We start from the raw sequence: 22990 nt of genomic DNA, 5'->3' as shown, positions 1-22990 counted from the left end.
GCAGTGTAAAATAGGAGAAAGGTGGCTAGTCATCACCACCAATCGCCAACTCTTTTACCAACGAATTGTAGGATTGACCGTCACTATGTAACGCCTCCACGGCTGAAAGGGCGAGCATGTTTGGTGGGACGAGGATTCGAAACCGCGACCCTCGGATTACGATTCGAGAGCCTTAACCACGTGGATATGCCGAACTATTGTTATGATCTATAAATTATAGTTGTTGCCTTCTATTTGCGTTTATTGCTTTGCATGTGAAGTTTTTATGTTTGCCGATTAGGTCTCTTTTGAAGCGATATCATTTTGATTATTTCGGACAACATCAGCTATTATTATGCATTCGTTATTACTACTCAATTTCTGTTAATGATAGATTTGATTTATGTAATAGGACTATTCCTTTGTTTCTATCTTAATTATTAAATCTATGTTTTCTGATAGTTGAGTAATAATGTCTGTTATTTTCATATATTAAGGTTTCACTCATTATTACAATTCAATGGTTAGTTTTTCAATTATGTCTTCGATATCATGTTTTTTGGAAGCAAGTGCATCTTGGATGTTGATACATAGGACGGCGAATTTTCGAGGATAGGATTGTTGAGGTTGATGTGTTTAATTGTGGTATGTATGGTACGATGTGTTTTTCGTCATATTTACTAGTAGTTCTATGCAGTTTTTTGTTTGTGTCATTTTTGAGCGTTTTGCAACAAAGGCTGACAAAATGTTTTTAATGAAGTTTAGTTAAACATGCCACAAAAAATTGTCAGACCATGGCCTGACCGGAATTTTTGCGACCTGTGTAGACGTTCTTAAAGAAAAGGGCATAAAATTGTTAGATTATAAGAATAGTGGTAAATTATCAAAAACGACTGTATACCACTCTACGCGAGCAAGTAATGTTTTAACCATTTCTCTGTAGGATTTTTCATTTCGAAAAGTAGTTGCAAACAAACCGTTACCACAACTACAGATATATCACTGATGCATTCTTCAAACATTGTAAACTTTTTCAACCCTATTGGTAATAGACATGTCCTGATGATTAGGTTGCTTGGCTTACAGTCTGAGGGTTGCAGATTCAAACACCTGTCTCCGAACATACTCGCCCTTATAGCTGTGGGAAAATTATGATGTGAATAGTTTTCTTTGGTAAAAGAGTGGCCCAAGAGTTTGCAATGAGTGATGGTAGTTATCTGATTTTCTTTAGTGTATCTTGTTAAGTTAATGACAACAAGTGTAAAGTGTCTGACTGATTTTTTGTAATAAAGTGCGAAATATTCTTTAGAGTAGGTGTCTGTGACTTGTTGGCAATAACTTTCAGCAGTAAAATTGTATTTTTAATATCTATGCCATATATATTTTTGTGTTAAACAGTTTGGAAGCTGTAAATTACTTAGTACGTTAAATGGTGAGTGTGTTTGTTGTCGATTAATTTGAGGGGAAATTGTGCAGTCGGGTTTGTTTGTGAGTTAGGCAAGAATTTGCATTTTTTTAACTTCCTGTCTCATTTTTCTCTACCTTCTGCCGATACTCAATCCTTTTATCCATTATCTTGTTTCCACTACTTCATGATCTGATTTCGTGCTGTTGCTGTTTTCTTGAAGGTTGAAGTTTATTCAAATTTCTATTTTATTTTCACCTTGTTCTCATTTATGAAACCGGTGTTGTAACATGCTGTGTGCATTTATAGCTGCTGAAAATTATCTGAAACAAATTAAAATTTACGCCATACAATGATTTGTTTAAACTTGTTTTCTGCAATATTATTTGTAACAATTGTTTGGAATTGAAATTGATGAGGAAGTTAGGAGTGTGAAACATACATATAAAAACAAAGGTTACTCGTACTGTTATAAATCCTCAATTTGTCAATACTGTATTTATTCCAGATATCAATGGAATATCTGCTTTCTTGTTAAACTTTTTTTCTCTATCTCTTGTCTGACGAAAAGTAAATGATTGTTACTTTTCCAAAAATCAAAAAGAAAACTGGCTTAATTCTAGTAGGAAAGCTCAGTCTCAGTGCTGTAAATAGAAAATGGAACTCACTGGTTCCCATATACATATACATATATATACTACAGCGGTGTGTTTACGGAATTCTACAAATAATATAGAAAGCTAACTGCAATTTACAAGAACGATTTGCATATATTAATGTATTGACTTTTGTGCAGATGGGAATTGATACTCTGTGAGCAATCTATTTAGCATTATGTCATATTAAGTATTAATGTAATGCCACTGGTATCGTTATGGGTAGGGGAATACGTCGCAACCATTTCCCAAGAAAGATATAAGCATAGAGAAATTGATAAATTATACAGAGCCGAAGCCACAGCAGTCTGAAAACTAGAGGTTGCAATGCTCTACACGGAAGAAGAAAAACTTGTACAATAGAATGTTAAGAACAATAAAATATCACATAATGTAATTTGAGTTAATACGGAGCAACAGAAAGAAAATATATTTTCAAAATATAACTTTGTGACATAGAAAGCTGCTGCAATGTCTCATCTGGTTACATCTTCTGGTAGTGAAGAATATGAAGTGGGTGAAAGATCATAAGTTTCTCGTCACACTTCCATATAAACATCAGTTTTCATGAGAACGGACATGAAAGATGAGACAATCAAAGCTATTCTATTTGTCCACAAGCCCTTCAAATGCCCTAGTGCAATGTAAGTGGATTTTTGTGTTGTCTTCCATTTGCATGAAGGACAAGTTTGGGATAAATTTGTTAAGATGTGAAATCTAAAATCAACTTCAAGCCTTTTACATAAAGTTGTTACAGTATAGGTTAATTATTGGTATTATAGTGAGTACAGTAAATGACAAAGGAAGTAATTTTAAAAGGAAAACGTGACGTAATATGTATCATTCTTGCAAGGTGCAAATAACCATCGTTTGCGTAAGTGAATAAGGTACTACAATTTGTTATGACACACCTTTTTACCAGAAATGTATGAGAGTGTAATAATTATTCTTGTCAAGTCCATTGCTTTGTCTGTAAATGTTAATTTTTTATACATATACTTCACAATATTGCATATGAGTAACAATATAATGTTAAGTACATTGTATTAAAACAATTTGAATATGCAACTCAGCCAGCCATTTGACAGTTTCAGCCCGTATGAAGTTGTAATGGAATGCATCAAAACTACTTTTTAAAATTGCTTGGTGGCGCGTAGGTAGTGTGATGTCATTTAAAATGATCGCTTTTGAGAAGAGTATGTAACAGCCTTATCCTGCACAGTATATTCCCACATCAAATCATAAAATTTATTCAGATCAAGAATTTGGAATTTCCAAGGCCAAAATTTAACTTATACTTTATGGTATTGGACAACACGGAAAACAGGGAAATATAGATGAAATTAGGTAACCAGGACCATTTAGAAAGACACCTGCAATAAGTTGTGTCTCAACCATGGTAAGAAAATGTGGTGATAAGAATAATCCACAAACACAAAGGTTAGTGGCAAAATCTTTCCACGTGTCCCAGTCATATGTAACATGATACCGAGTAAAGAGACACAAGTCGCATGTACACAAGTAGATTCCACATTATGTGATTTCAGCACTCTCATACCTGAAGCAGCTGGACAATTACGTGGATATCACACTACTCAAAATGAGGACACACTAGTAAAGTCGCCTATAGAAATTGAGGCTAGGAAGTTGTTGTCCTGATACATCTCATGAATTATAGAAGGCCTAAGAATCATCAAAATAAAAAATCATCAATAATTTGCTTTTCTTCACGAAATATGTTGTTTTTTATTACACATTAAAATGAGGCTATAATATTGACAATACTTTAATACCTAGTCTGTAACTCTTTGTATGTTTGAAGTTAAGCTCAAAAGGGGCTCTGTGTGCTCTGCCCACCACAATTATCGAGACCAGATTTCCAGTGGAATGGTTAGTATGGGACTCTGGAGCCAGAAGTAAGTACACACCACCCAAGAACATAAAGGTGTAAAGAATGGAACAGTTATTTATCTCAAATTGCATATCTTTTATACATCAACCACCCAATTAATTAATCACTCTTTAATTAATTAGTCACAAGAGTCATTGAACTCTGAAGTCCCACGAGGGCATAATGGCTGAAACAGTTAATTAACCTGATTAATTAGATATTAAATTTAACTTGCTAGAATGAAATGACAGATAATTAGAGGAAGTGATGTGAATCATTGACAATAATTACAGGTTTGCATGAATAAATTAAATCTAATTATGTTATGTAGTGACAGCTTCTTATGATGTGAAGCCATTTATTAGCAGTAACTCTAGATAATTTGAGTATAAATCATCACATGATCTATAACTAAGGCTATTATGATTTAAGATTCATACCTGCTATATAAAACAGATTAATGTAATGCTTTCTGATAGTATTTTCATTTTAAAACCCTTTATTAATCTTCGTTTAAAAATCAGTTTGATATTTGATTTATGTGAAAAGGCATATCTAGTAAAAACATTTTTACACTAAATCACCTTGTAACAAAATTATGAACAAACATATCAATATCTTTATGAAATTCAAATTCTGATAACAGATTTTGTTTGGACATATGTCTACGTCTTTAATAGCCATGTCATATGCAATATTTGCCACACATTGTTTAATAAGGTCCTCAACCTTCATATTGTAAGTCTATTTTAGATAGTTCTATTTGGTTAATTTTTGTGGTTACGTGGAAGCAGAGTAAGGAAATCAGAATATTCTTTTTTTTTTTATTTCGACAAAGTAGATACAGATCCAGTGACTTCGACATTTATAATTTAGATACAAATTGTTGATGTCTATATAGTTAAGTAACTGATTACTGGCAAACACAATTCCCAGCATGTTTTGCATACCCAAATCTTCTGAGAGTAGAGAATAAATATGTATAATGTTTATTGCTTTTCATATATCAGTGATGATGTTTCTAGACTGATAAATTTCTAAAATTGACCAAAAATCTGCATGGCAAGAATGTTTATAGTGTTATTAATGTTTCACCAAATATTATATGAATTCATAAATTTCCCTGTTTCACCAAGAGAAAGAGCGAATCAATGGATAGATCCAGTGTAAGACCAAAAACAAAGAATGTTTATGCTTTTGAGTATTCATTGTGATTTGTAACAATTTCTTGATCTTAAAATTGTTTTCCCGTTCATCTGAATAATGCTTCATAGCTTTGTGAATACAAATAGTCATCTGTATCTGATATTAAGGACATTTGTGAATCTACATTCCATCCACGTTGACTGCCAAGAAAAATGATATTATAATGTTTGAAATTATGAGGGGTTTCTTCCGAGATTCATTATAGCATTATTATCCACGTCTTATGAGAAGACGAGTAGGTACCTGACCTGAAATGCATTATTGATAGATGCCTGCAAGTTTCCCTGAGGAGTTGAAAATGATTTGCACTCTATATATTTCAAAGAATAGTTAACAGTCCCCTTCTTCAACAGTAACCTTTTTCAAGAATGTCAAAAGATTTGTAAGTCCGTACTTTCCCTTAGTGAAACCATGTTGACAATCCAATGAAACTCTAAACTTTGTTAAATGGTTTTGTAAGGCTTCTTTTGTGCGACTTACCAAAAAGCTGTACATAACTGACTTAAGACTAATGGACCTATAATAACTGAAACAATATTCTTCACTTCCTTTAAAAAAGAGGAGCATCATTAGCTAACTTCCAATATTCTAGTACATGGTCAATGTTGAAGGATTGACAAAAAATAGTAGCAAGTGGCTGACATATCCAGTTTTTAACCACATTCAAAACTCTCGGGAAAATATTATTTAGCCAATAGATTTATTTTCCTTTAAACTTCGAAATTTTGCCTTGACTAGCTCAGAGTTAATGCAGCCATCTTTGTTTCCATCTTCAAAATGTAGAATACTGCTTAAATCTTCAATAGTAGAAACAGAATAAAAAGAAAAAACAATTAACAACCCATTCATCTCGTAATCATCACATACAAGCCTTTCTTTATCACCCCTTAAGGGTTCTACTGCATCCTGGCATTTTGTTTACACTTTATATATTTAAAGAAATCCAAACTGTTATTTTTATATTTTCAGCCAGTCTTCTGCTTTCATCCTTTTTAACGTCTTAATTTCCTGTTTCACCAACTTTCTTGATCTCAAGAAAGCACATATTTAGCCAAGGAATTTGATGGAGGTTAGAAATTGAATATGTGAACCATTTGATACAGTTGTTTTTCTCATGAAAAAAGAGAATAGTGAGAGGGAATCTGATTGAAATGTTCAAGATTACTAATGAAATTGATAGTGTTGATGCAACATCTGTTTTGTACTTCATGGTGAGAATGGTAGGACTGAGAGACGTAAATTTCTGCAGGATAGGAGTCGTTTTCACTTTCTTAATGTAGTAGTTATTTGGAAGAGTTGCCTGATGATGTGGAAGCAGTAATTTAAAGTAATTTTAAGAGAAATTTTGAAAAGTATATGAATGATAAGGGCTGGCTTTAAAATTTTTAAAAATTTATTTATAAATAGTTTTAGTTTAATTTAGAGGATGAGACAAACAAGATGGATCAGTAGGTTTCATGTTGTCCCAAACTACTATATTATGTTATGTGTTATTAAAAATTATGTTTGAGATATATTTCAAGTTTGTGTAAAATGTTTAATTCATTCACGCAAAAGTTATGCATGATCAAAGTTTTTCTTCACCTTAACAGTTGATACTCTTAATAACAAATACAGAAAATTCTTTCACAGAATACACCTTGTTAATATACATTTTTGTGTAATCAAACAGAAATCCACGAATACAGTATGGTAAAGTTTTTATTGTCCTGTTGTTCACTAGGTATTTGGAATAAAATTATTTTTTGTTAACAAAGCTGCTTAAAATTTAAAATTGTGACACAGAATAGTTGGAAATGTAATTTATTGAGATACAGAATAATATCTATTTTTGAAGGTAACAACAAATGAGAAAAATAACCAGTGTTATTGATATAACTTTTTAAAAATGAAAGAGAACAAACACTGACACTATACTGCTACATAATCTTCAATCAATAACTCTCTGGTTAATAACCAAAATCCTCTTTTCACTCTACTAGAACCACTGTTCTCTAATCCTTCACAAGGTATTTTGATATCCATAGATTATCATTATTCAACACCATATGCAGTGATATGTTGAATTTTTATTTATTTGTGACCTTTTAGTTAATGTTTTCCAGTTTCTTGGGAGTTTATGTGCTCTACAGTCTCTCATTCTCATATTCCTGTTTTTTGTTTCTTTTTGTTGTCGCTCACTCCTTTCTTACCAAAATATGTCTGATATTCTTGTGGATTTGGAATAGCTAACCAACAACTATGGTTCTGTATAGTAGATATCCTGCTTCTTGCTAATTTCTGTTGCAGGAGTATCTTTACCTGCTTGTATTGTTGAGTTTGTAGTCACTTCCTTTGTTTTGTAATGCTGTATGCACACTTTACATACACTATTTCTTTGGTCACTCTCAAACTAAATGTTTTCAGGTTCAAATGTGAACTTAAGGAACCACTGTGTTACAATTGATGGAATACTTTGGCAGAATTTTGGATTCAAAGGACTTATTTTATCAGAAAGTATTATGGTAAAGGACACAACAACACATTTAAAGGAAACCTGACCGTTAAGTGGGAAGAACAAGATCACACTGGTCCCACATAAGTGTACTTGTTCATGTTGAAGCACAGATCTACACTGTGAGTAACCTTTTCTGTGCCCAATCAGTGGCTTGTAACATTTTAAGCCATTCAAGAGTAATGATTAGTACAATTTATTACCAAGTTTTATTAATGTAATATCTACAGTAAGCTAGTTTCCTCTATTCTTTATACTTTAGTCCAGTGTACATTTCATGTTGACCTGAAATTTTTAAATGTGAAGACATTTAGTAAATGTGTATTTAATTTACATAGGCATGTACATTTCATGTTGACCTGAAATTTTTAAATGTGAAGACATTTAGTAAATGTGTATTTAATTTACATAGGCATGTATATTAATTTTGGATACAGACCACACATATAATGTACACAGGTTTGTATTCTAGTTTGGGATATATGCAACATGTGAAATATACATCGTTTGCCCATACCGTTCATAGGAGTCAGTGCTGAAATTTCAGCTCGATAAACAAAAACAATTTGGGTAAAGAGTTATGCTCAAAGACACAACAGTAGTTATCATGCCCAAGGTATATCGTATGAGTTATAGGACACCAGATGAGCGGAAATTAAAGAGTTACATAACAGTTACCTGATCTGTAAGTTATACTGACATGTGGAGGTTACATAATTTACAAAAAAAAATTTACTTTGAACAGACATAGCTTTTCTGCTCATATCAAAAATACTTTGGTTTTGTTAGAGTGTAGTAAGTAATATGCATGCTTTACATATAGAACATTTTGAAAATTGTTAAAGATGAAGTATATCATTTAAAAAATGAAAAACAATCAACTTAACATAATACACCTCAAAAATAATTTTATATTTAAAATTCACTTCATCATTAGATGTTGGACCTTATTTGTGGTTCATTTTAGACTAAATATATTTTTGTATTTATCATTAAAGGACATGATTGGATAGTTCATTCTTTAGTATAAATTATTAGATCTTCATATATATGTGTATGTGTGAAAGACCATTCACTTTGTGACGTTCTACATTACATACAATTTTCGTGCACTTTAACTGTATGATGATTTTCACAAACGTTTATTAGGATAAAAATAACACAACAACATTTAAAATACAAAGTGATAAAATGATAAAAATAACACAACATTTAAAATACAAAGTGATAAAATAATAAAAATAACACAACAACATTTTAAATACAAAGTGATAAAATGATAAAAATAACACAACAACATTTAAAATACAAAGTGATAAAATGATAAAAATAACACAACATTTAAAATACAAAGTGATAAAATGATAAAAATAACACAACATTTAAAATACAAAGTGATAAAATGATAAAAATAACACAACAACATTTAAAATACAAAGTGATAAAATGATAAAAATAACAACATTTAAAATACAAAGTGATAAAATGATAAAAATAACACAACATTTAAAATACAAATTGATAAAATGATAAAAATAACACAACAACATTTAAAATACAAAGTGATAAAATGATAAAAATAACACAACATTTAAAATACAAAGTGATAAAATGATAAAAATAACACAACATTTAAAATACAAAGTGATAAAATGATAAAAAAATAAACAACAACATTTAAAATACAAAGTGATAAAATGATAAAAATAACACAACAACATTTTAAAATACAAAGTGATAAAATGATAAAAATAACACAACATTTAAAATACAAAGTGATAAAATGATAAAAATAACACAACAACATTTAAAATACAAAGTGATAAAATGATAAAAATAACACAACATTTAAAATACAAAGTGATAAAATGATAAAAATAACACAACAACATTTAAAATACAAAGTGATAAAATGATAAAAATAACACAAAAACATTTTAAAATACAAAGTGATAAAATGATAAAAATAACACAACATTTAAAATACAAAGTGATAAAATGATAAAAATAACACAACAACATTTAAAATACAAAGTGATAAAATGATAAAAATAACACAACAACATTTAAAATACAAAGTGATAAAATGATAAAAATAACACAACAACATTTAAAATACAAAGTGATAAAATGATAAAAATAACACAACATTTAAAATACAAAGTGATAAAATGATAAAAATAACACAACAACATTTAAAATACAAAGTGATAAAATGATAAAAATAACACAACAACATTTAAAATACAAAGTGATAAAATGATAAAAATAACACAACAACATTTTAAATACAAAGTGATAAAATGATAAAAAATAACACAACATTTAAAATACAAAGTGATAAAATGATAAAAAAATAACACAACATTTAAAATACAAAGTGATAAAATGATAAAAATAACACAACATTTAAAATACAAAGTGATAAAATGATAAAAAAATAACACAACATTTAAAATACAAAGTGATAAAATGATAAAAATAACACAACAACATTTAAAATACAAAGTGATAAAATGATAAAAATCACACAACATTTAAAATACAAAGTGATAAAATGATAAAAATAACACAACAACATTTAAAATACAAAGTGATAAAATGATAAAAATAACAACAACATTTAAAATACAAAGTGATAAAATGATAAAAAAAAATAACACAACATTTAAAATACAAAGTGATAAAATGATAAAAAATAACACAACATTTAAAATACAAAGTGATAAAATGATAAAAAATAACACAACATTTAAAATACAAAGTGATAAAATGATAAAAAATAACACAACAACATTAAAAAATACAAAGTGATAAAATGATAAAAATAACACAACAACATTTAAAATACAAAGTGATAAAATGATAAAAATAACAACATTTAAAATACAAAGTGATAAAATGATAAAAATAACACAACAACATTTAAAATACAAAGTGATAAAATGATAAAAATAACACAACAACATTTAAAATACAAAGTGATAAAATGATAAAAATAACACAACATTTAAAATACAAAGTGATAAAATGATAAAAATAACACAACAACATTTAAAATACAAAGTGATAAAATGATAAAAAAAATAAAACAACAACATTTAAAATAAAAGTGATAAAATGATAACACAACAACATTTAAAATACAAAGTGATAAAATGATAAAAATAACACAACAACATTTAAAATACAAAGTGATAAAATGATAAAAATAACACAACATTTAAAATACAAAGTGATAAAATGATAAAAATAACACAACATTTAAAATACAAAGTGATAAAATGATAAAAATAACACAACATTTAAAATACAAAGTGATAAAATGATAAAAATAACACAACAACATTTAAAATACAAAGTGATAAAATGATAAAAATAACACAACAACATTTAAAATACAAAGTGATAAAATGATAAAAATAACACAACAACATTTAAAATACAAAGTGATAAAATGATAAAAATAACACAAGAACATTTAAAAATACAAAGTGATAAAATGATAAAAATAACATAAGAACATTTAAAATACAAAGTGATAAAATGATAAAAAAATAACACAACATTTAAAAATACAAAGTGATAAAATGATAAAAATAACACAACATTTAAAATACAAAGTGATAAAATGATAAAAAAAATAACACAACATTTAAAATACAAAGTGATAAAATGATAAAAAAACAACAACATTTAAAATACAAAGTGATAAAATGATAAAAATAACACAACAACATTTAAAATACAAAGTGATAAAATGATAAAAATAACACAACAACATTTAAAATACAAAGTGATAAAATGATAAAAATAACACAACAACATTTAAAATACAAAGTGATAAAATGATAAAAATAACACAACAACATTTAAAATACAAAGTGATAAAATGATAAAAATAACACAACATTTAAAATACAAAGTGATAAAATGATAAAAAATAACACAACATTTAAAATACAAAGTGATAAAATGATAAAAATAACACAACAACATTTAAAATACAAAGTGATAAAATGATAAAAATAACACAACAACATTTAAAATACAAAGTGATAAAATGATAAAAATAACACAACAACATTTAAAATACAAAGTGATAAAATGATAAAAATAACACAACAACATTTAAAATACAAAGTGATAAAATGATAAAAATAACACAACAACATTTAAAATACAAAGTGATAAAATGATAAAAAACACAACAACATTTAAAATACAAAGTGATAAAATGATAAAAATAACACAACATTTAAAATACAAAGTGATAAAATGATAAAAAAAATAACAACAACATTTAAAATACAAAGTGATAAAATGATAAAAATAACACAACATTTAAAATACAAAGTGATAAAATAAAAAAAATAACAACATTTAAAATACAAAGTGATAAAATGATAAAAATAACACAACATTTAAAATACAAAGTGATAAAATGATAAAAAAACACAACAACATTTAAAATACAAAGTGATAAAATGATAAAATAACACAACAACATTTAAAATACAAAGTGATAAAATGATAAAAATAACACAACAACATTTAAAATACAAAGTGATAAAATGATAAAAAAAATAACAACAACATTTAAAATACAAAGTGATAAAATGATAAAAAAAAACAACAACATTTAAAATACAAAGTGATAAAATGATAAAAATAACAACACATAAACAACATTTTAAATACAAAGTGATAAAATGATAAAAATAATAACAACATTTAAAATACAAAGTGATAAAATGATAAAAATAACACAACATTTAAAATACAAAGTGATAAAATGATAAAAATAACACAACATTTAAAATACAAAGTGATAAAATGATAAAAATGACAACATTTAAAATACAAAGTGATAAAATGATAAAAATAACACAACAACATTTAAAATACAAAGTGATAAAATGATAAAAATAACACAACAACATTTAAAATACAAAGTGATAAAATGATAAAAATAAACAACAACATTTAAAATACAAAGTGATAAAATGATAAAAATAACACAACATTTAAAATACAAAGTGATAAAATGATAAAAATAACACAACATTTAAAATACAAAGTGATAAAATGATAAAAATAACACAACATTTAAAATACAAAGTGATAAAATGATAAAAATAACACAACAACATTTAAAATACAAAGTGATAAAATGATAAAAATAACACAACAACATTTAAAATACAAAGTGATAAAATGATAAAAATAACACAACATTTAAAATACAAAGTGATAAAATGATAAAAATATAACAACAACATTTAAAATACAAAGTGATAAAATGATAAAAATAACACAACAACATTTAAAATACAAAGTGATAAAATGATAAAAATAACACAACAACATTTAAAATACAAAGTGATAAAATGATAAAAATAACATTTAAAAACAACATTTAAAATACAAAGTGATAAAATGATAAAAAATAAAAAAAAAACAACATTTAAAATACAAAGTGATAAAATGATAAAAATAACACAACATTTAAAATACAAAGTGATAAAATGATAAAAAATAACACAACATTTTAAAATACAAAGTGATAAAATGATAAAAATAAACAACAACATTTAAAAATACAAAGTGATAAAATGATAAAAATAACACAACAACATTTAAAATACAAAGTGATAAAATGATAAAAATAAACAACAACATTTAAAAATACAAAGTGATAAAATGATAAAAATAACACAACAACATTTAAAAAATACAAAGTGATAAAATGATAAAAATAAACAACAACATTTAAAATACAAAGTGATAAAATGATAAAAATAACACAACATTTAAAATACAAAGTGATAAAATGATAAAAAAAATAACACAACATTTAAAATACAAAGTGATAAAATGATAAAAATAACACAACATTTAAAATACAAAGTGATAAAATGATAAAAAATAACAACAACATTTAAAATACAAAGTGATAAAATGATAAAAAATAACACAACAACATTTAAAATACAAAGTGATAAAATGATAAAAAATAACACAACAACATTTAAAATACAAAGTGATAAAATGATAAAAAATAACACAACAACATTTAAAATACAAAGTGATAAAATGATAAAAATAACACAACAACATTTAAAATACAAAGTGATAAAATGATAAAAAAATAAATAAACAACATTTAAAATACAAAGTGATAAAATGATAAAAATAACACAACATTTAAAATACAAAGTGATAAAATGATAAAAAATAACACAACATTTAAAATACAAAGTGATAAAATGATAAAAATAACACAACAACATTTAAAATAAAAGTGATAAAATGATAAAAATAACACAACATTTAAAATACAAAGTGATAAAATGATAAAAATAAACAACAACATTTAAAATACAAAGTGATAAAATGATAAAAATAACACAACAACATTTAAAATACAAAGTGATAAAATGATAAAAAATAACACAACAACATTTAAAATACAAAGTGATAAAATGATAAAAATAACACAACAACATTTAAAATACAAAGTGATAAAATGATAAAATAACAACAACATTTAAAATACAAAGTGATAAAATGATAAAAAATAACACAACATTTAAAATACAAAGTGATAAAATGATAAAAATAACACAACATTTAAAATACAAAGTGATAAAATGATAAAAAAAATAAACAACATTTAAAATACAAAGTGATAAAATGATAAAAATAACACAACAACATTTAAAATACAAAGTGATAAAATGATAAAAAAACACAACAACATTTTAAAATACAAAGTGATAAAATGATAAAAATAACACAACAACATTTAAAATACAAAGTGATAAAATGATAAAAATAAACAACAACATTTAAAATACAAAGTGATAAAATGATAAAAATAACACAACATTTAAAATACAAAGTGATAAAATGATAAAAATAAACAACAACATTTAAAATACAAAGTGATAAAATGATAAAAATAACACAACAACATTTAAAATACAAAGTGATAAAATGATAAAAATAACACAACAACATTTAAAATACAAAGTGATAAAATGATAAAATAACACAACAACATTTAAAATACAAAGTGATAAAATGATAAAAATAACACAACAACATTTAAAATACAAAGTGATAAAATGATAAAAATAAACAACAACATTTAAAATACAAAAAGTGATAAAAAAATAAAATGATAAAATGATAAAAATAACACACATTTTAAAATACAAAGTGATAAAATGATGAAAAATAATAACACAACATTTAAAATACAAAGTGATAAAATGATAAAAATAAACAACAACATTTAAAATACAAAGTGATAAAATGATAAAAATAACACAACATTTAAAATACAAAGTAATAAAATGATAAAAATAACACAACAACATTTTAAATACAAAGTGATAAAATGATAAAAATAACACAACATTTAAAATACAAAGTGATAAAACAACAACATTTAAAAATACAAAGTGATAAAATGATAAAAATAACACAACATTTAAAATACAAAGTGATAAAATGATAAAAAAAACATTTTAAAATAAACAACATTTAAAAAAATACAAAGTGATAAAATGATAAAAATAACACAACATTTAAAATACAAAGTGATAAAATGATAAAAAAACACAACATTTAAAATACAAAGTGATAAAATGATAAAAATAACACAACAACATTTAAAATACAAAGTGATAAAATGATAAAAATAACACAACAACATTTAAAATACAAAGTGATAAAATGATAAAAATAACACAACAACATTTAAAATACAAAGTGATAAAATGATAAAAATAACACAACATTTAAAATACAAAGTGATAAAATGATAAAAATAACACAACATTTAAAATACAAAGTGATAAAATGATAAAAATAACACAACATTTAAAATACAAAGTGATAAAATGATAAAAATAACACAACATTTAAAATACAAAGTGATAAAATGATAAAAATAACAACATTTAAAATACAAAGTGATAAAATGATAAAAATAACACAACAACATTTAAAATACAAAGTGATAAAATGATAAAAATAACACAACAACATTTAAAATACAAAGTGATAAAATGATAAAAATAACACAACAACATTTAAAATACAAAGTGATAAAATGATAAAAATAACACAACAACATTTAAAATACAAAGTGATAAAATGATAAAAATAACACAACAACATTTAAAATACAAAGTGATAAAATGATAAAAAAATAACACAACATTTAAAATACAAAGTGATAAAATGATAAAAATAACACAACATTTAAAATACAAAGTGATAAAATGATAAAAATAACAACATTTAAAATACAAAGTGATAAAATGATAAAAATAACACAACAACATTTAAAATACAAAGTGATAAAATGATAAAAATAACACAACAACATTTAAAATACAAAGTGATAAAATGATAAAAAATAACAACATTTAAAATACAAAGTGATAAAATGATAAAAATAACACAACATTTAAAATACAAAGTGATAAAATGATAAAAAAAATAACACAACATTTAAAATACAAAGTGATAAAATGATAAAAAATAACACAACATTTAAAATACAAAGTGATAAAATGATAAAAATAACACAACATTTAAAATACAAAGTGATAAAATGATAAAAATAATAACATTTAAAATACAAAGTGATAAAATGATAAAAATAACACAACAACATTTAAAATACAAAGTGATAAAATGATAAAAATAACACAACACATTTAAAATACAAAGTGATAAAATGATAAAAATAACACAACAACATTTAAAATACAAAGTGATAAAATGATAAAAATAACACAACAACATTTAAAATACAAAGTGATAAAATGATAAAAATAACAACAACATTTAAAATACAAAGTGATAAAATGATAAAAATAACACAACAACATTTTAAATACAAAGTGATAAAATGATAAAAATAATAAACAACATTTAAAAATACAAAGTGATAAAATGATAAAAAAATAACAACAACATTTAAAATACAAAGTGATAAAATGATAAAAATAACACAACAACATTTAAAATACAAAGTGATAAAATGATAAAAATAACACAACAACATTTAAAATACAAAGTGATAAAATGATAAAAATAACACAACATTTAAAATACAAAGTGATAAAATGATAAAAATAACACAACAACATTTAAAATACAAAGTGATAAAATGATAAAAATAACACAACATTTAAAATACAAAGTGATAAAATGATAAAAATAACACAACATTTAAAATACAAAGTGATAAAATGATAAAAATAAACAACAACATTTAAAATACAAAGTGATAAAATGATAAAAAATAACACAACAACATTTAAAATACAAAGTGATAAAATGATAAAAATAAACAACAACATTTAAAATACAAAGTGATAAAATGATAAAATAACACAACAACATTTAAAAATACAAAGTGATAAAATGATGAAAAAAAATACACAACAACATTTAAAATACAAAGTGATAAAATGATAAAAATAACACAACAACATTTAAAATACAAAGTGATAAAATGATAAAAATAACACAACAACATTTAAAATACAAAGTGATAAAATGATAAAAATAACACAACAACATTTAAAATACAAAGTGATAAAATGATAAAAATAACACAACAACATTTAAAATACAAAGTGATAAAATGATAAAAAATAACACAACATTTAAAATACAAAGTGATAAAATGATAAAAAAACACAACAACATTTAAAATACAAAGTGATAAAATGATAAAAATAACACAACATTTAAAATACAAAGTGATAAAATGATAAAAATAACACAACAACATTTAAAATACAAAGTGATAAAATGATAAAAATAACACAACAACATTTAAAATACAAAGTGATAAAATGATAAAAATAACACAACAACATTTAAAAATACAAAGTGATAAAATGATAAAAAATAACACAACATTTAAAATACAAAGTGATAAAATGATAAAAATAACACAACATTTTAAATACAAAGTGATAAAATGATAAAAATAACACAACATTTAAAATACAAAGTGATAAAATGATAAAAATAACACAACAACATTTTAAAATACAAAGTGATAAAATGATAAAAATAACACAACAACATTTAAAATACAAAGTGATAAAATGATAAAAATAACACAACATTTAAAATACAAAGTGATAAAATGATAAAAATAAACAACATTTAAAATACAAAGTGATAAAATGATAAAAATAACACAACATTTAAAAATACAAAGTGATAAAATGATAAAAAAATAATAAACAACATTTAAAATACAAAGTGATAAAATGATAAAAATAACAACATTTAAAATACAAAGTGATAAAATGATAAAAATAACACAACAACATTTAAAATACAAAGTGATAAAATGATAAAAATAACACAACAACATTTAAAATACAAAGTGATAAAATGATAAAAATAACACAACATTTAAAATACAAAGTGATAAAATGATAAAAATAACACAAACAACATTTAAAATACAAAGTGATAAAATGATAAAAATAACACAACAACATTTAAAATACAAAGTGATAAAATGATAAAAATAACACAACAACATTTAAAATACAAAGTGATAAAATGATAAAAATAACACAACAACATTTAAAATACAAAGTGATAAAATGATAAAAATAACAACATTTAAAATACAAAGTGATAAAATGATAAAAATAACACAACAACATTTAAAATACAAAGTGATAAAATGATAAAAATAACACAACATTTAAAATACAAAGTGATAAAATGATAAAAATAACACAACACATTTAAAATACAAAGTGATAAAATGATAAAAATAACACAACAACATTTTAAAATACAAAGTGATAAAATGATAAAAATAACACAACAACATTTAAAATACAAAGTGATAAAATGATAAAAATAACACAACAACATTTAAAATACAAAGTGATAAAATGATAAAAATAACACAACAACATTTAAAATACAAAGTGATAAAATGATAAAAATAACACACAACATTTAAAATACAAAGTGATAAAATGATAAAAAAATAAAACAACATTTTAAAATACAAAGTGATAAAATGATAAAAATAACACAACAACATTTAAAATACAAAGTGATAAAATGATAAAAATAACACAACATTTAAAATACAAAGTGATAAAATGATAAAAAATAACACAACAACATTTAAAATACAAAGTGATAAAATGATAAAAATAACACAACAACATTTAAAATACAAAGTGATAAAATGATAAAAATAACACAACATTTAAAATACAAAGTGATAAAATGATAAAAATAACACAACATTTTAAATACAAAGTGATAAAATGATAAAAATAACACAACAACATTTTAAAATACAAAGTGATAAAATGATAAAAATAACACAACAACATTTAAAATACAAAGTGATAAAATGATAAAAATAACACAACAACATTTAAAATACAAAGTGATAAAATGATAAAAATAAACAACAACATTTTAAAATACAAAGTGATAAAATGATAAAAAAATAACAACAACATTTAAAATACAAAGTGATAAAATGATAAAAATAACACAACATTTAAAATACAAAGTGATAAAATGATAAAAAAATAACACAACATTTAAAATACAAAGTGATAAAATGATAAAAATAACACAACAACATTTAAAATACAAAGTGATAAAATGATAAAAATAAACAACAACATTTAAAATACAAAGTGATAAAATGATAAAAATAACACAACAACATTTAAAATACAAAGTGATAAAATGATAAAAATAACACAACAACATTTAAAATACAAAGTGATAAAATGATAAAAATAACACAACAACATTTAAAATACAAAGTGATAAAATGATAAAAATAACACAACATTTAAAATACAAAGTGATAAAATGATAAAAAAACACAACAACATTTAAAATACAAAGTGATAAAATGATAAAAAATAACACAACATTTAAAATACAAAGTGATAAAATGATAAAAAAACATTTAAAAACAACATTTAAAAAACAAAGTGATAAAATGATAAAAAATAACAACAACATTTAAAATACAAAGTGATAAAATGATAAAAATAACACAACAACATTTAAAATACAAAGTGATAAAATGATAAAAATAAACAACAACATTTAAAAATACAAAGTGATAAAATGATAAAAATAACACAACAACATTTAAAATACAAAGTGATAAAATGATAAAAATAACACAACAACATTTAAAATACAAAGTGATAAAATGATAAAAAATAACAACAACATTTAAAATACAAAGTGATAAAATGATAAAAAAAATAACACAACATTTAAAATACAAAGTGATAAAATGATAAAAATAACACAACATTTAAAAATACAAAGTGATAAAATGATAAAAATAACACAACAACATTTAAAATACAAAGTGATAAAATGATAAAAAAATAACACAACATTTAAAATACAAAGTGATAAAATGATAAAAATAAACAACAACATTTAAAAATACAAAGTGATAAAATGATAAAAATAAACAACAACATTTAAAATACAAAGTGATAAAATGATAAAAAAATAACAACAACATTTAAAATACAAAGTGATAAAATGATAAAAATAACATTTAAAATACAAAGTGATAAAATGATAAAAATAACACAACATTTAAAATACAAAGTGATAAAATGATAAAAATAACACAACATTTAAAATACAAAGTGATAAAATGATAAAAATAACAACATTTAAAATACAAAGTGATAAAATGATAAAAATAACAACAACATTTAAAATACAAAGTGATAAAATGATAAAAAATAACACAACAACATTTAAAATACAAAGTGATAAAATGATAAAAAATAAAATACAAAGTGATAAAATGATAAAAATAACACAACATTTAAAATACAAAGTGATAAAATGATAAAAATAACACAACAACATTTAAAATACAAAGTGATAAAATGATAAAAATAACACAACAACATTTAAAATACAAAGTGATAAAATGATAAAAATAACACAACAACATTTAAAATACAAAGTGATAAAATGATAAAAAAATAACAACATTTAAAATACAAAGTGATAAAATGATAAAAAATAAACACAACATTTAAAATACAAAGTGATAAAATGATAAAATAACACAACAAAGTGATAAAATGATAAAAAATAACAACAACATTTAAAATACAAAGTGATAAAATGATAAAAATAACACAACATTTAAAAAATAAAAGTGATAAAATGATAAAAATAAACAACAACATTTAAAATACAAAGTGATAAAATGATAAAAAAATAACAACAACATTTAAAATACAAAGTGATAAAATGATAAAAATAACACAACAACATTTAAAAATACAAAGTGATAAAATGATAAAAATAACACAACAACATTTAAAATACAAAGTGATAAAATGATAAAAATAAACAACAACATTTAAAAATACAAAGTGATAAAATGATAAAAATAACACAACAACATTTAAAATACAAAGTGATAAAATGATAAAAAAAACAACAACATTTAAAATACAAAGTGATAAAATGATAAAAAAATAACAACAACATTTAAAATACAAAGTGATAAAATGATAAAAATAAACAACAACATTTAAAATACAAAGTGATAAAATGATAAAAATAACACAACAACATTTAAAATACAAAGTGATAAAATGATAAAAATAACACAACAACATTTAAAATACAAAGTGATAAAATGATAAAAATAACACAACATTTAAAATACAAAGTGATAAAATGATAAAAATAACACAACAACATTTAAAATACAAAGTGATAAAATGATAAAAATAACACAACAACATTTAAAATACAAAGTGATAAAATGATAAAAAAACACAACAACATTTAAAATACAAAGTGATAAAATGATAAAAATAACACAACAACATTTAAAATACAAAGTGATAAAATGATAAAAAAAATAACAACAACATTTAAAATACAAAGTGATAAAATGATAAAAATAACACAACATTTAAAAATACAAAGTGATAAAATGATAAAAATAACAACAACATTTAAAATACAAAGTGATAAAATGATAAAAATAACACAACACATTTAAAATACAAAGTGATAAAATGATAAAAATAACACAACATTTAAAATACAAAGTGATAAAATGATAAAATAACACAACATTTAAAATACAAAGTGATAAAATGATAAAAATAACAAACAACATTTAAAATACAAAGTGATAAAATGATAAAAATAACACAAACATTTAAAATACAAAGTGATAAAATGATAAAAAATAAAAACAACATGATAAAAAAAACAAAGTGATAAAATGATAAAAATAATAACACAACAACATTTAAAATACAAAGTGATAAAATGATAAAAATAACACAACATTTAAAATACAAAGTGATAAAATGATAAAAATAACACAACAACATTTAAAATACAAAGTGATAAAATGATAAAAATAAACAACAACATTTAAAATACAAAGTGATAAAATGATAAAAATAACACAACAACATTTAAAATACAAAGTGATAAAATGATAAAAATAACAAACAACATTTAAAATACAAAGTGATAAAATGATAAAAATAACACAACAACATTTAAAATACAAAGTGATAAAATGATAAAAAATAACACAACATTTAAAATACAAAGTGATAAAATGATAAAAATAACACAACAACATTTAAAATACAAAGTGATAAAATGATAAAAATAACACAACAACATTTAAAATACAAAGTGATAAAATGATAAAAATAACACAACAACATTTAAAATACAAAGTGATAAAATGATAAAAATAACACAACAACATTTAAAATACAAAGTGATAAAATGATAAAAATAACACAACATTTAAAATACAAAGTGATAAAATGATAAAAATAACACAACAACATTTAAAATACAAAGTGATAAAATGATAAAAATAACACAACAACATTTAAAATACAAAGTGATAAAATGATAAAAATAACACAACAACATTTAAAATACAAAGTGATAAAATGATAAAAATAACACAACAACATTTAAAATACAAAGTGATAAAATGATAAAAATAACACAACAACATTTAAAAAAATACAAATTTAAAATACAAAGTGATAAAATGATAAACAACATTTAAAATACAAAGTGATAAAATGATAAAAATAACACAACAACATTTAAAATACAAAGTGATAAAATGATAAAAATAAACAACAACATTTAAAATACAAAGTGATAAAATGATAAAAAAATAACAACAACATTTAAAAAATACAAAGTGATAAAATGATAAAAAATAACACAACATTTAAAATACAAAGTGATAAAATGATAAAAATAACACA

At 22.8% G+C, this 22990-nt stretch overlaps 1 protein-coding gene across 1 annotated transcript in view; it reads right to left on the bottom strand.

Annotated features, from left to right (window-relative positions):
- Positions 1-5824: 5824 nt before the first annotated feature.
- LOC143228570 (uncharacterized) overlaps positions 5825-22990 on the bottom strand; it is a 50287-nt gene continuing 33121 nt past the window's right edge. Inside the window, exon 5 of the mRNA XM_076459808.1 lies at positions 5825-5934. Within this exon, the coding sequence (XP_076315923.1) occupies positions 5825-5934 (110 nt within the window). The remainder of the gene's footprint in view (positions 5935-22990) is intronic.

The sequence above is a fragment of the Tachypleus tridentatus genome, chromosome 10 (assembly GCF_004210375.1).
Source record: "Tachypleus tridentatus isolate NWPU-2018 chromosome 10, ASM421037v1, whole genome shotgun sequence".
Lineage (NCBI taxonomy): Eukaryota > Metazoa > Arthropoda > Merostomata > Xiphosura > Limulidae > Tachypleus > Tachypleus tridentatus.
This window is presented reverse-complemented; position numbering and strand designations above follow the sequence as displayed.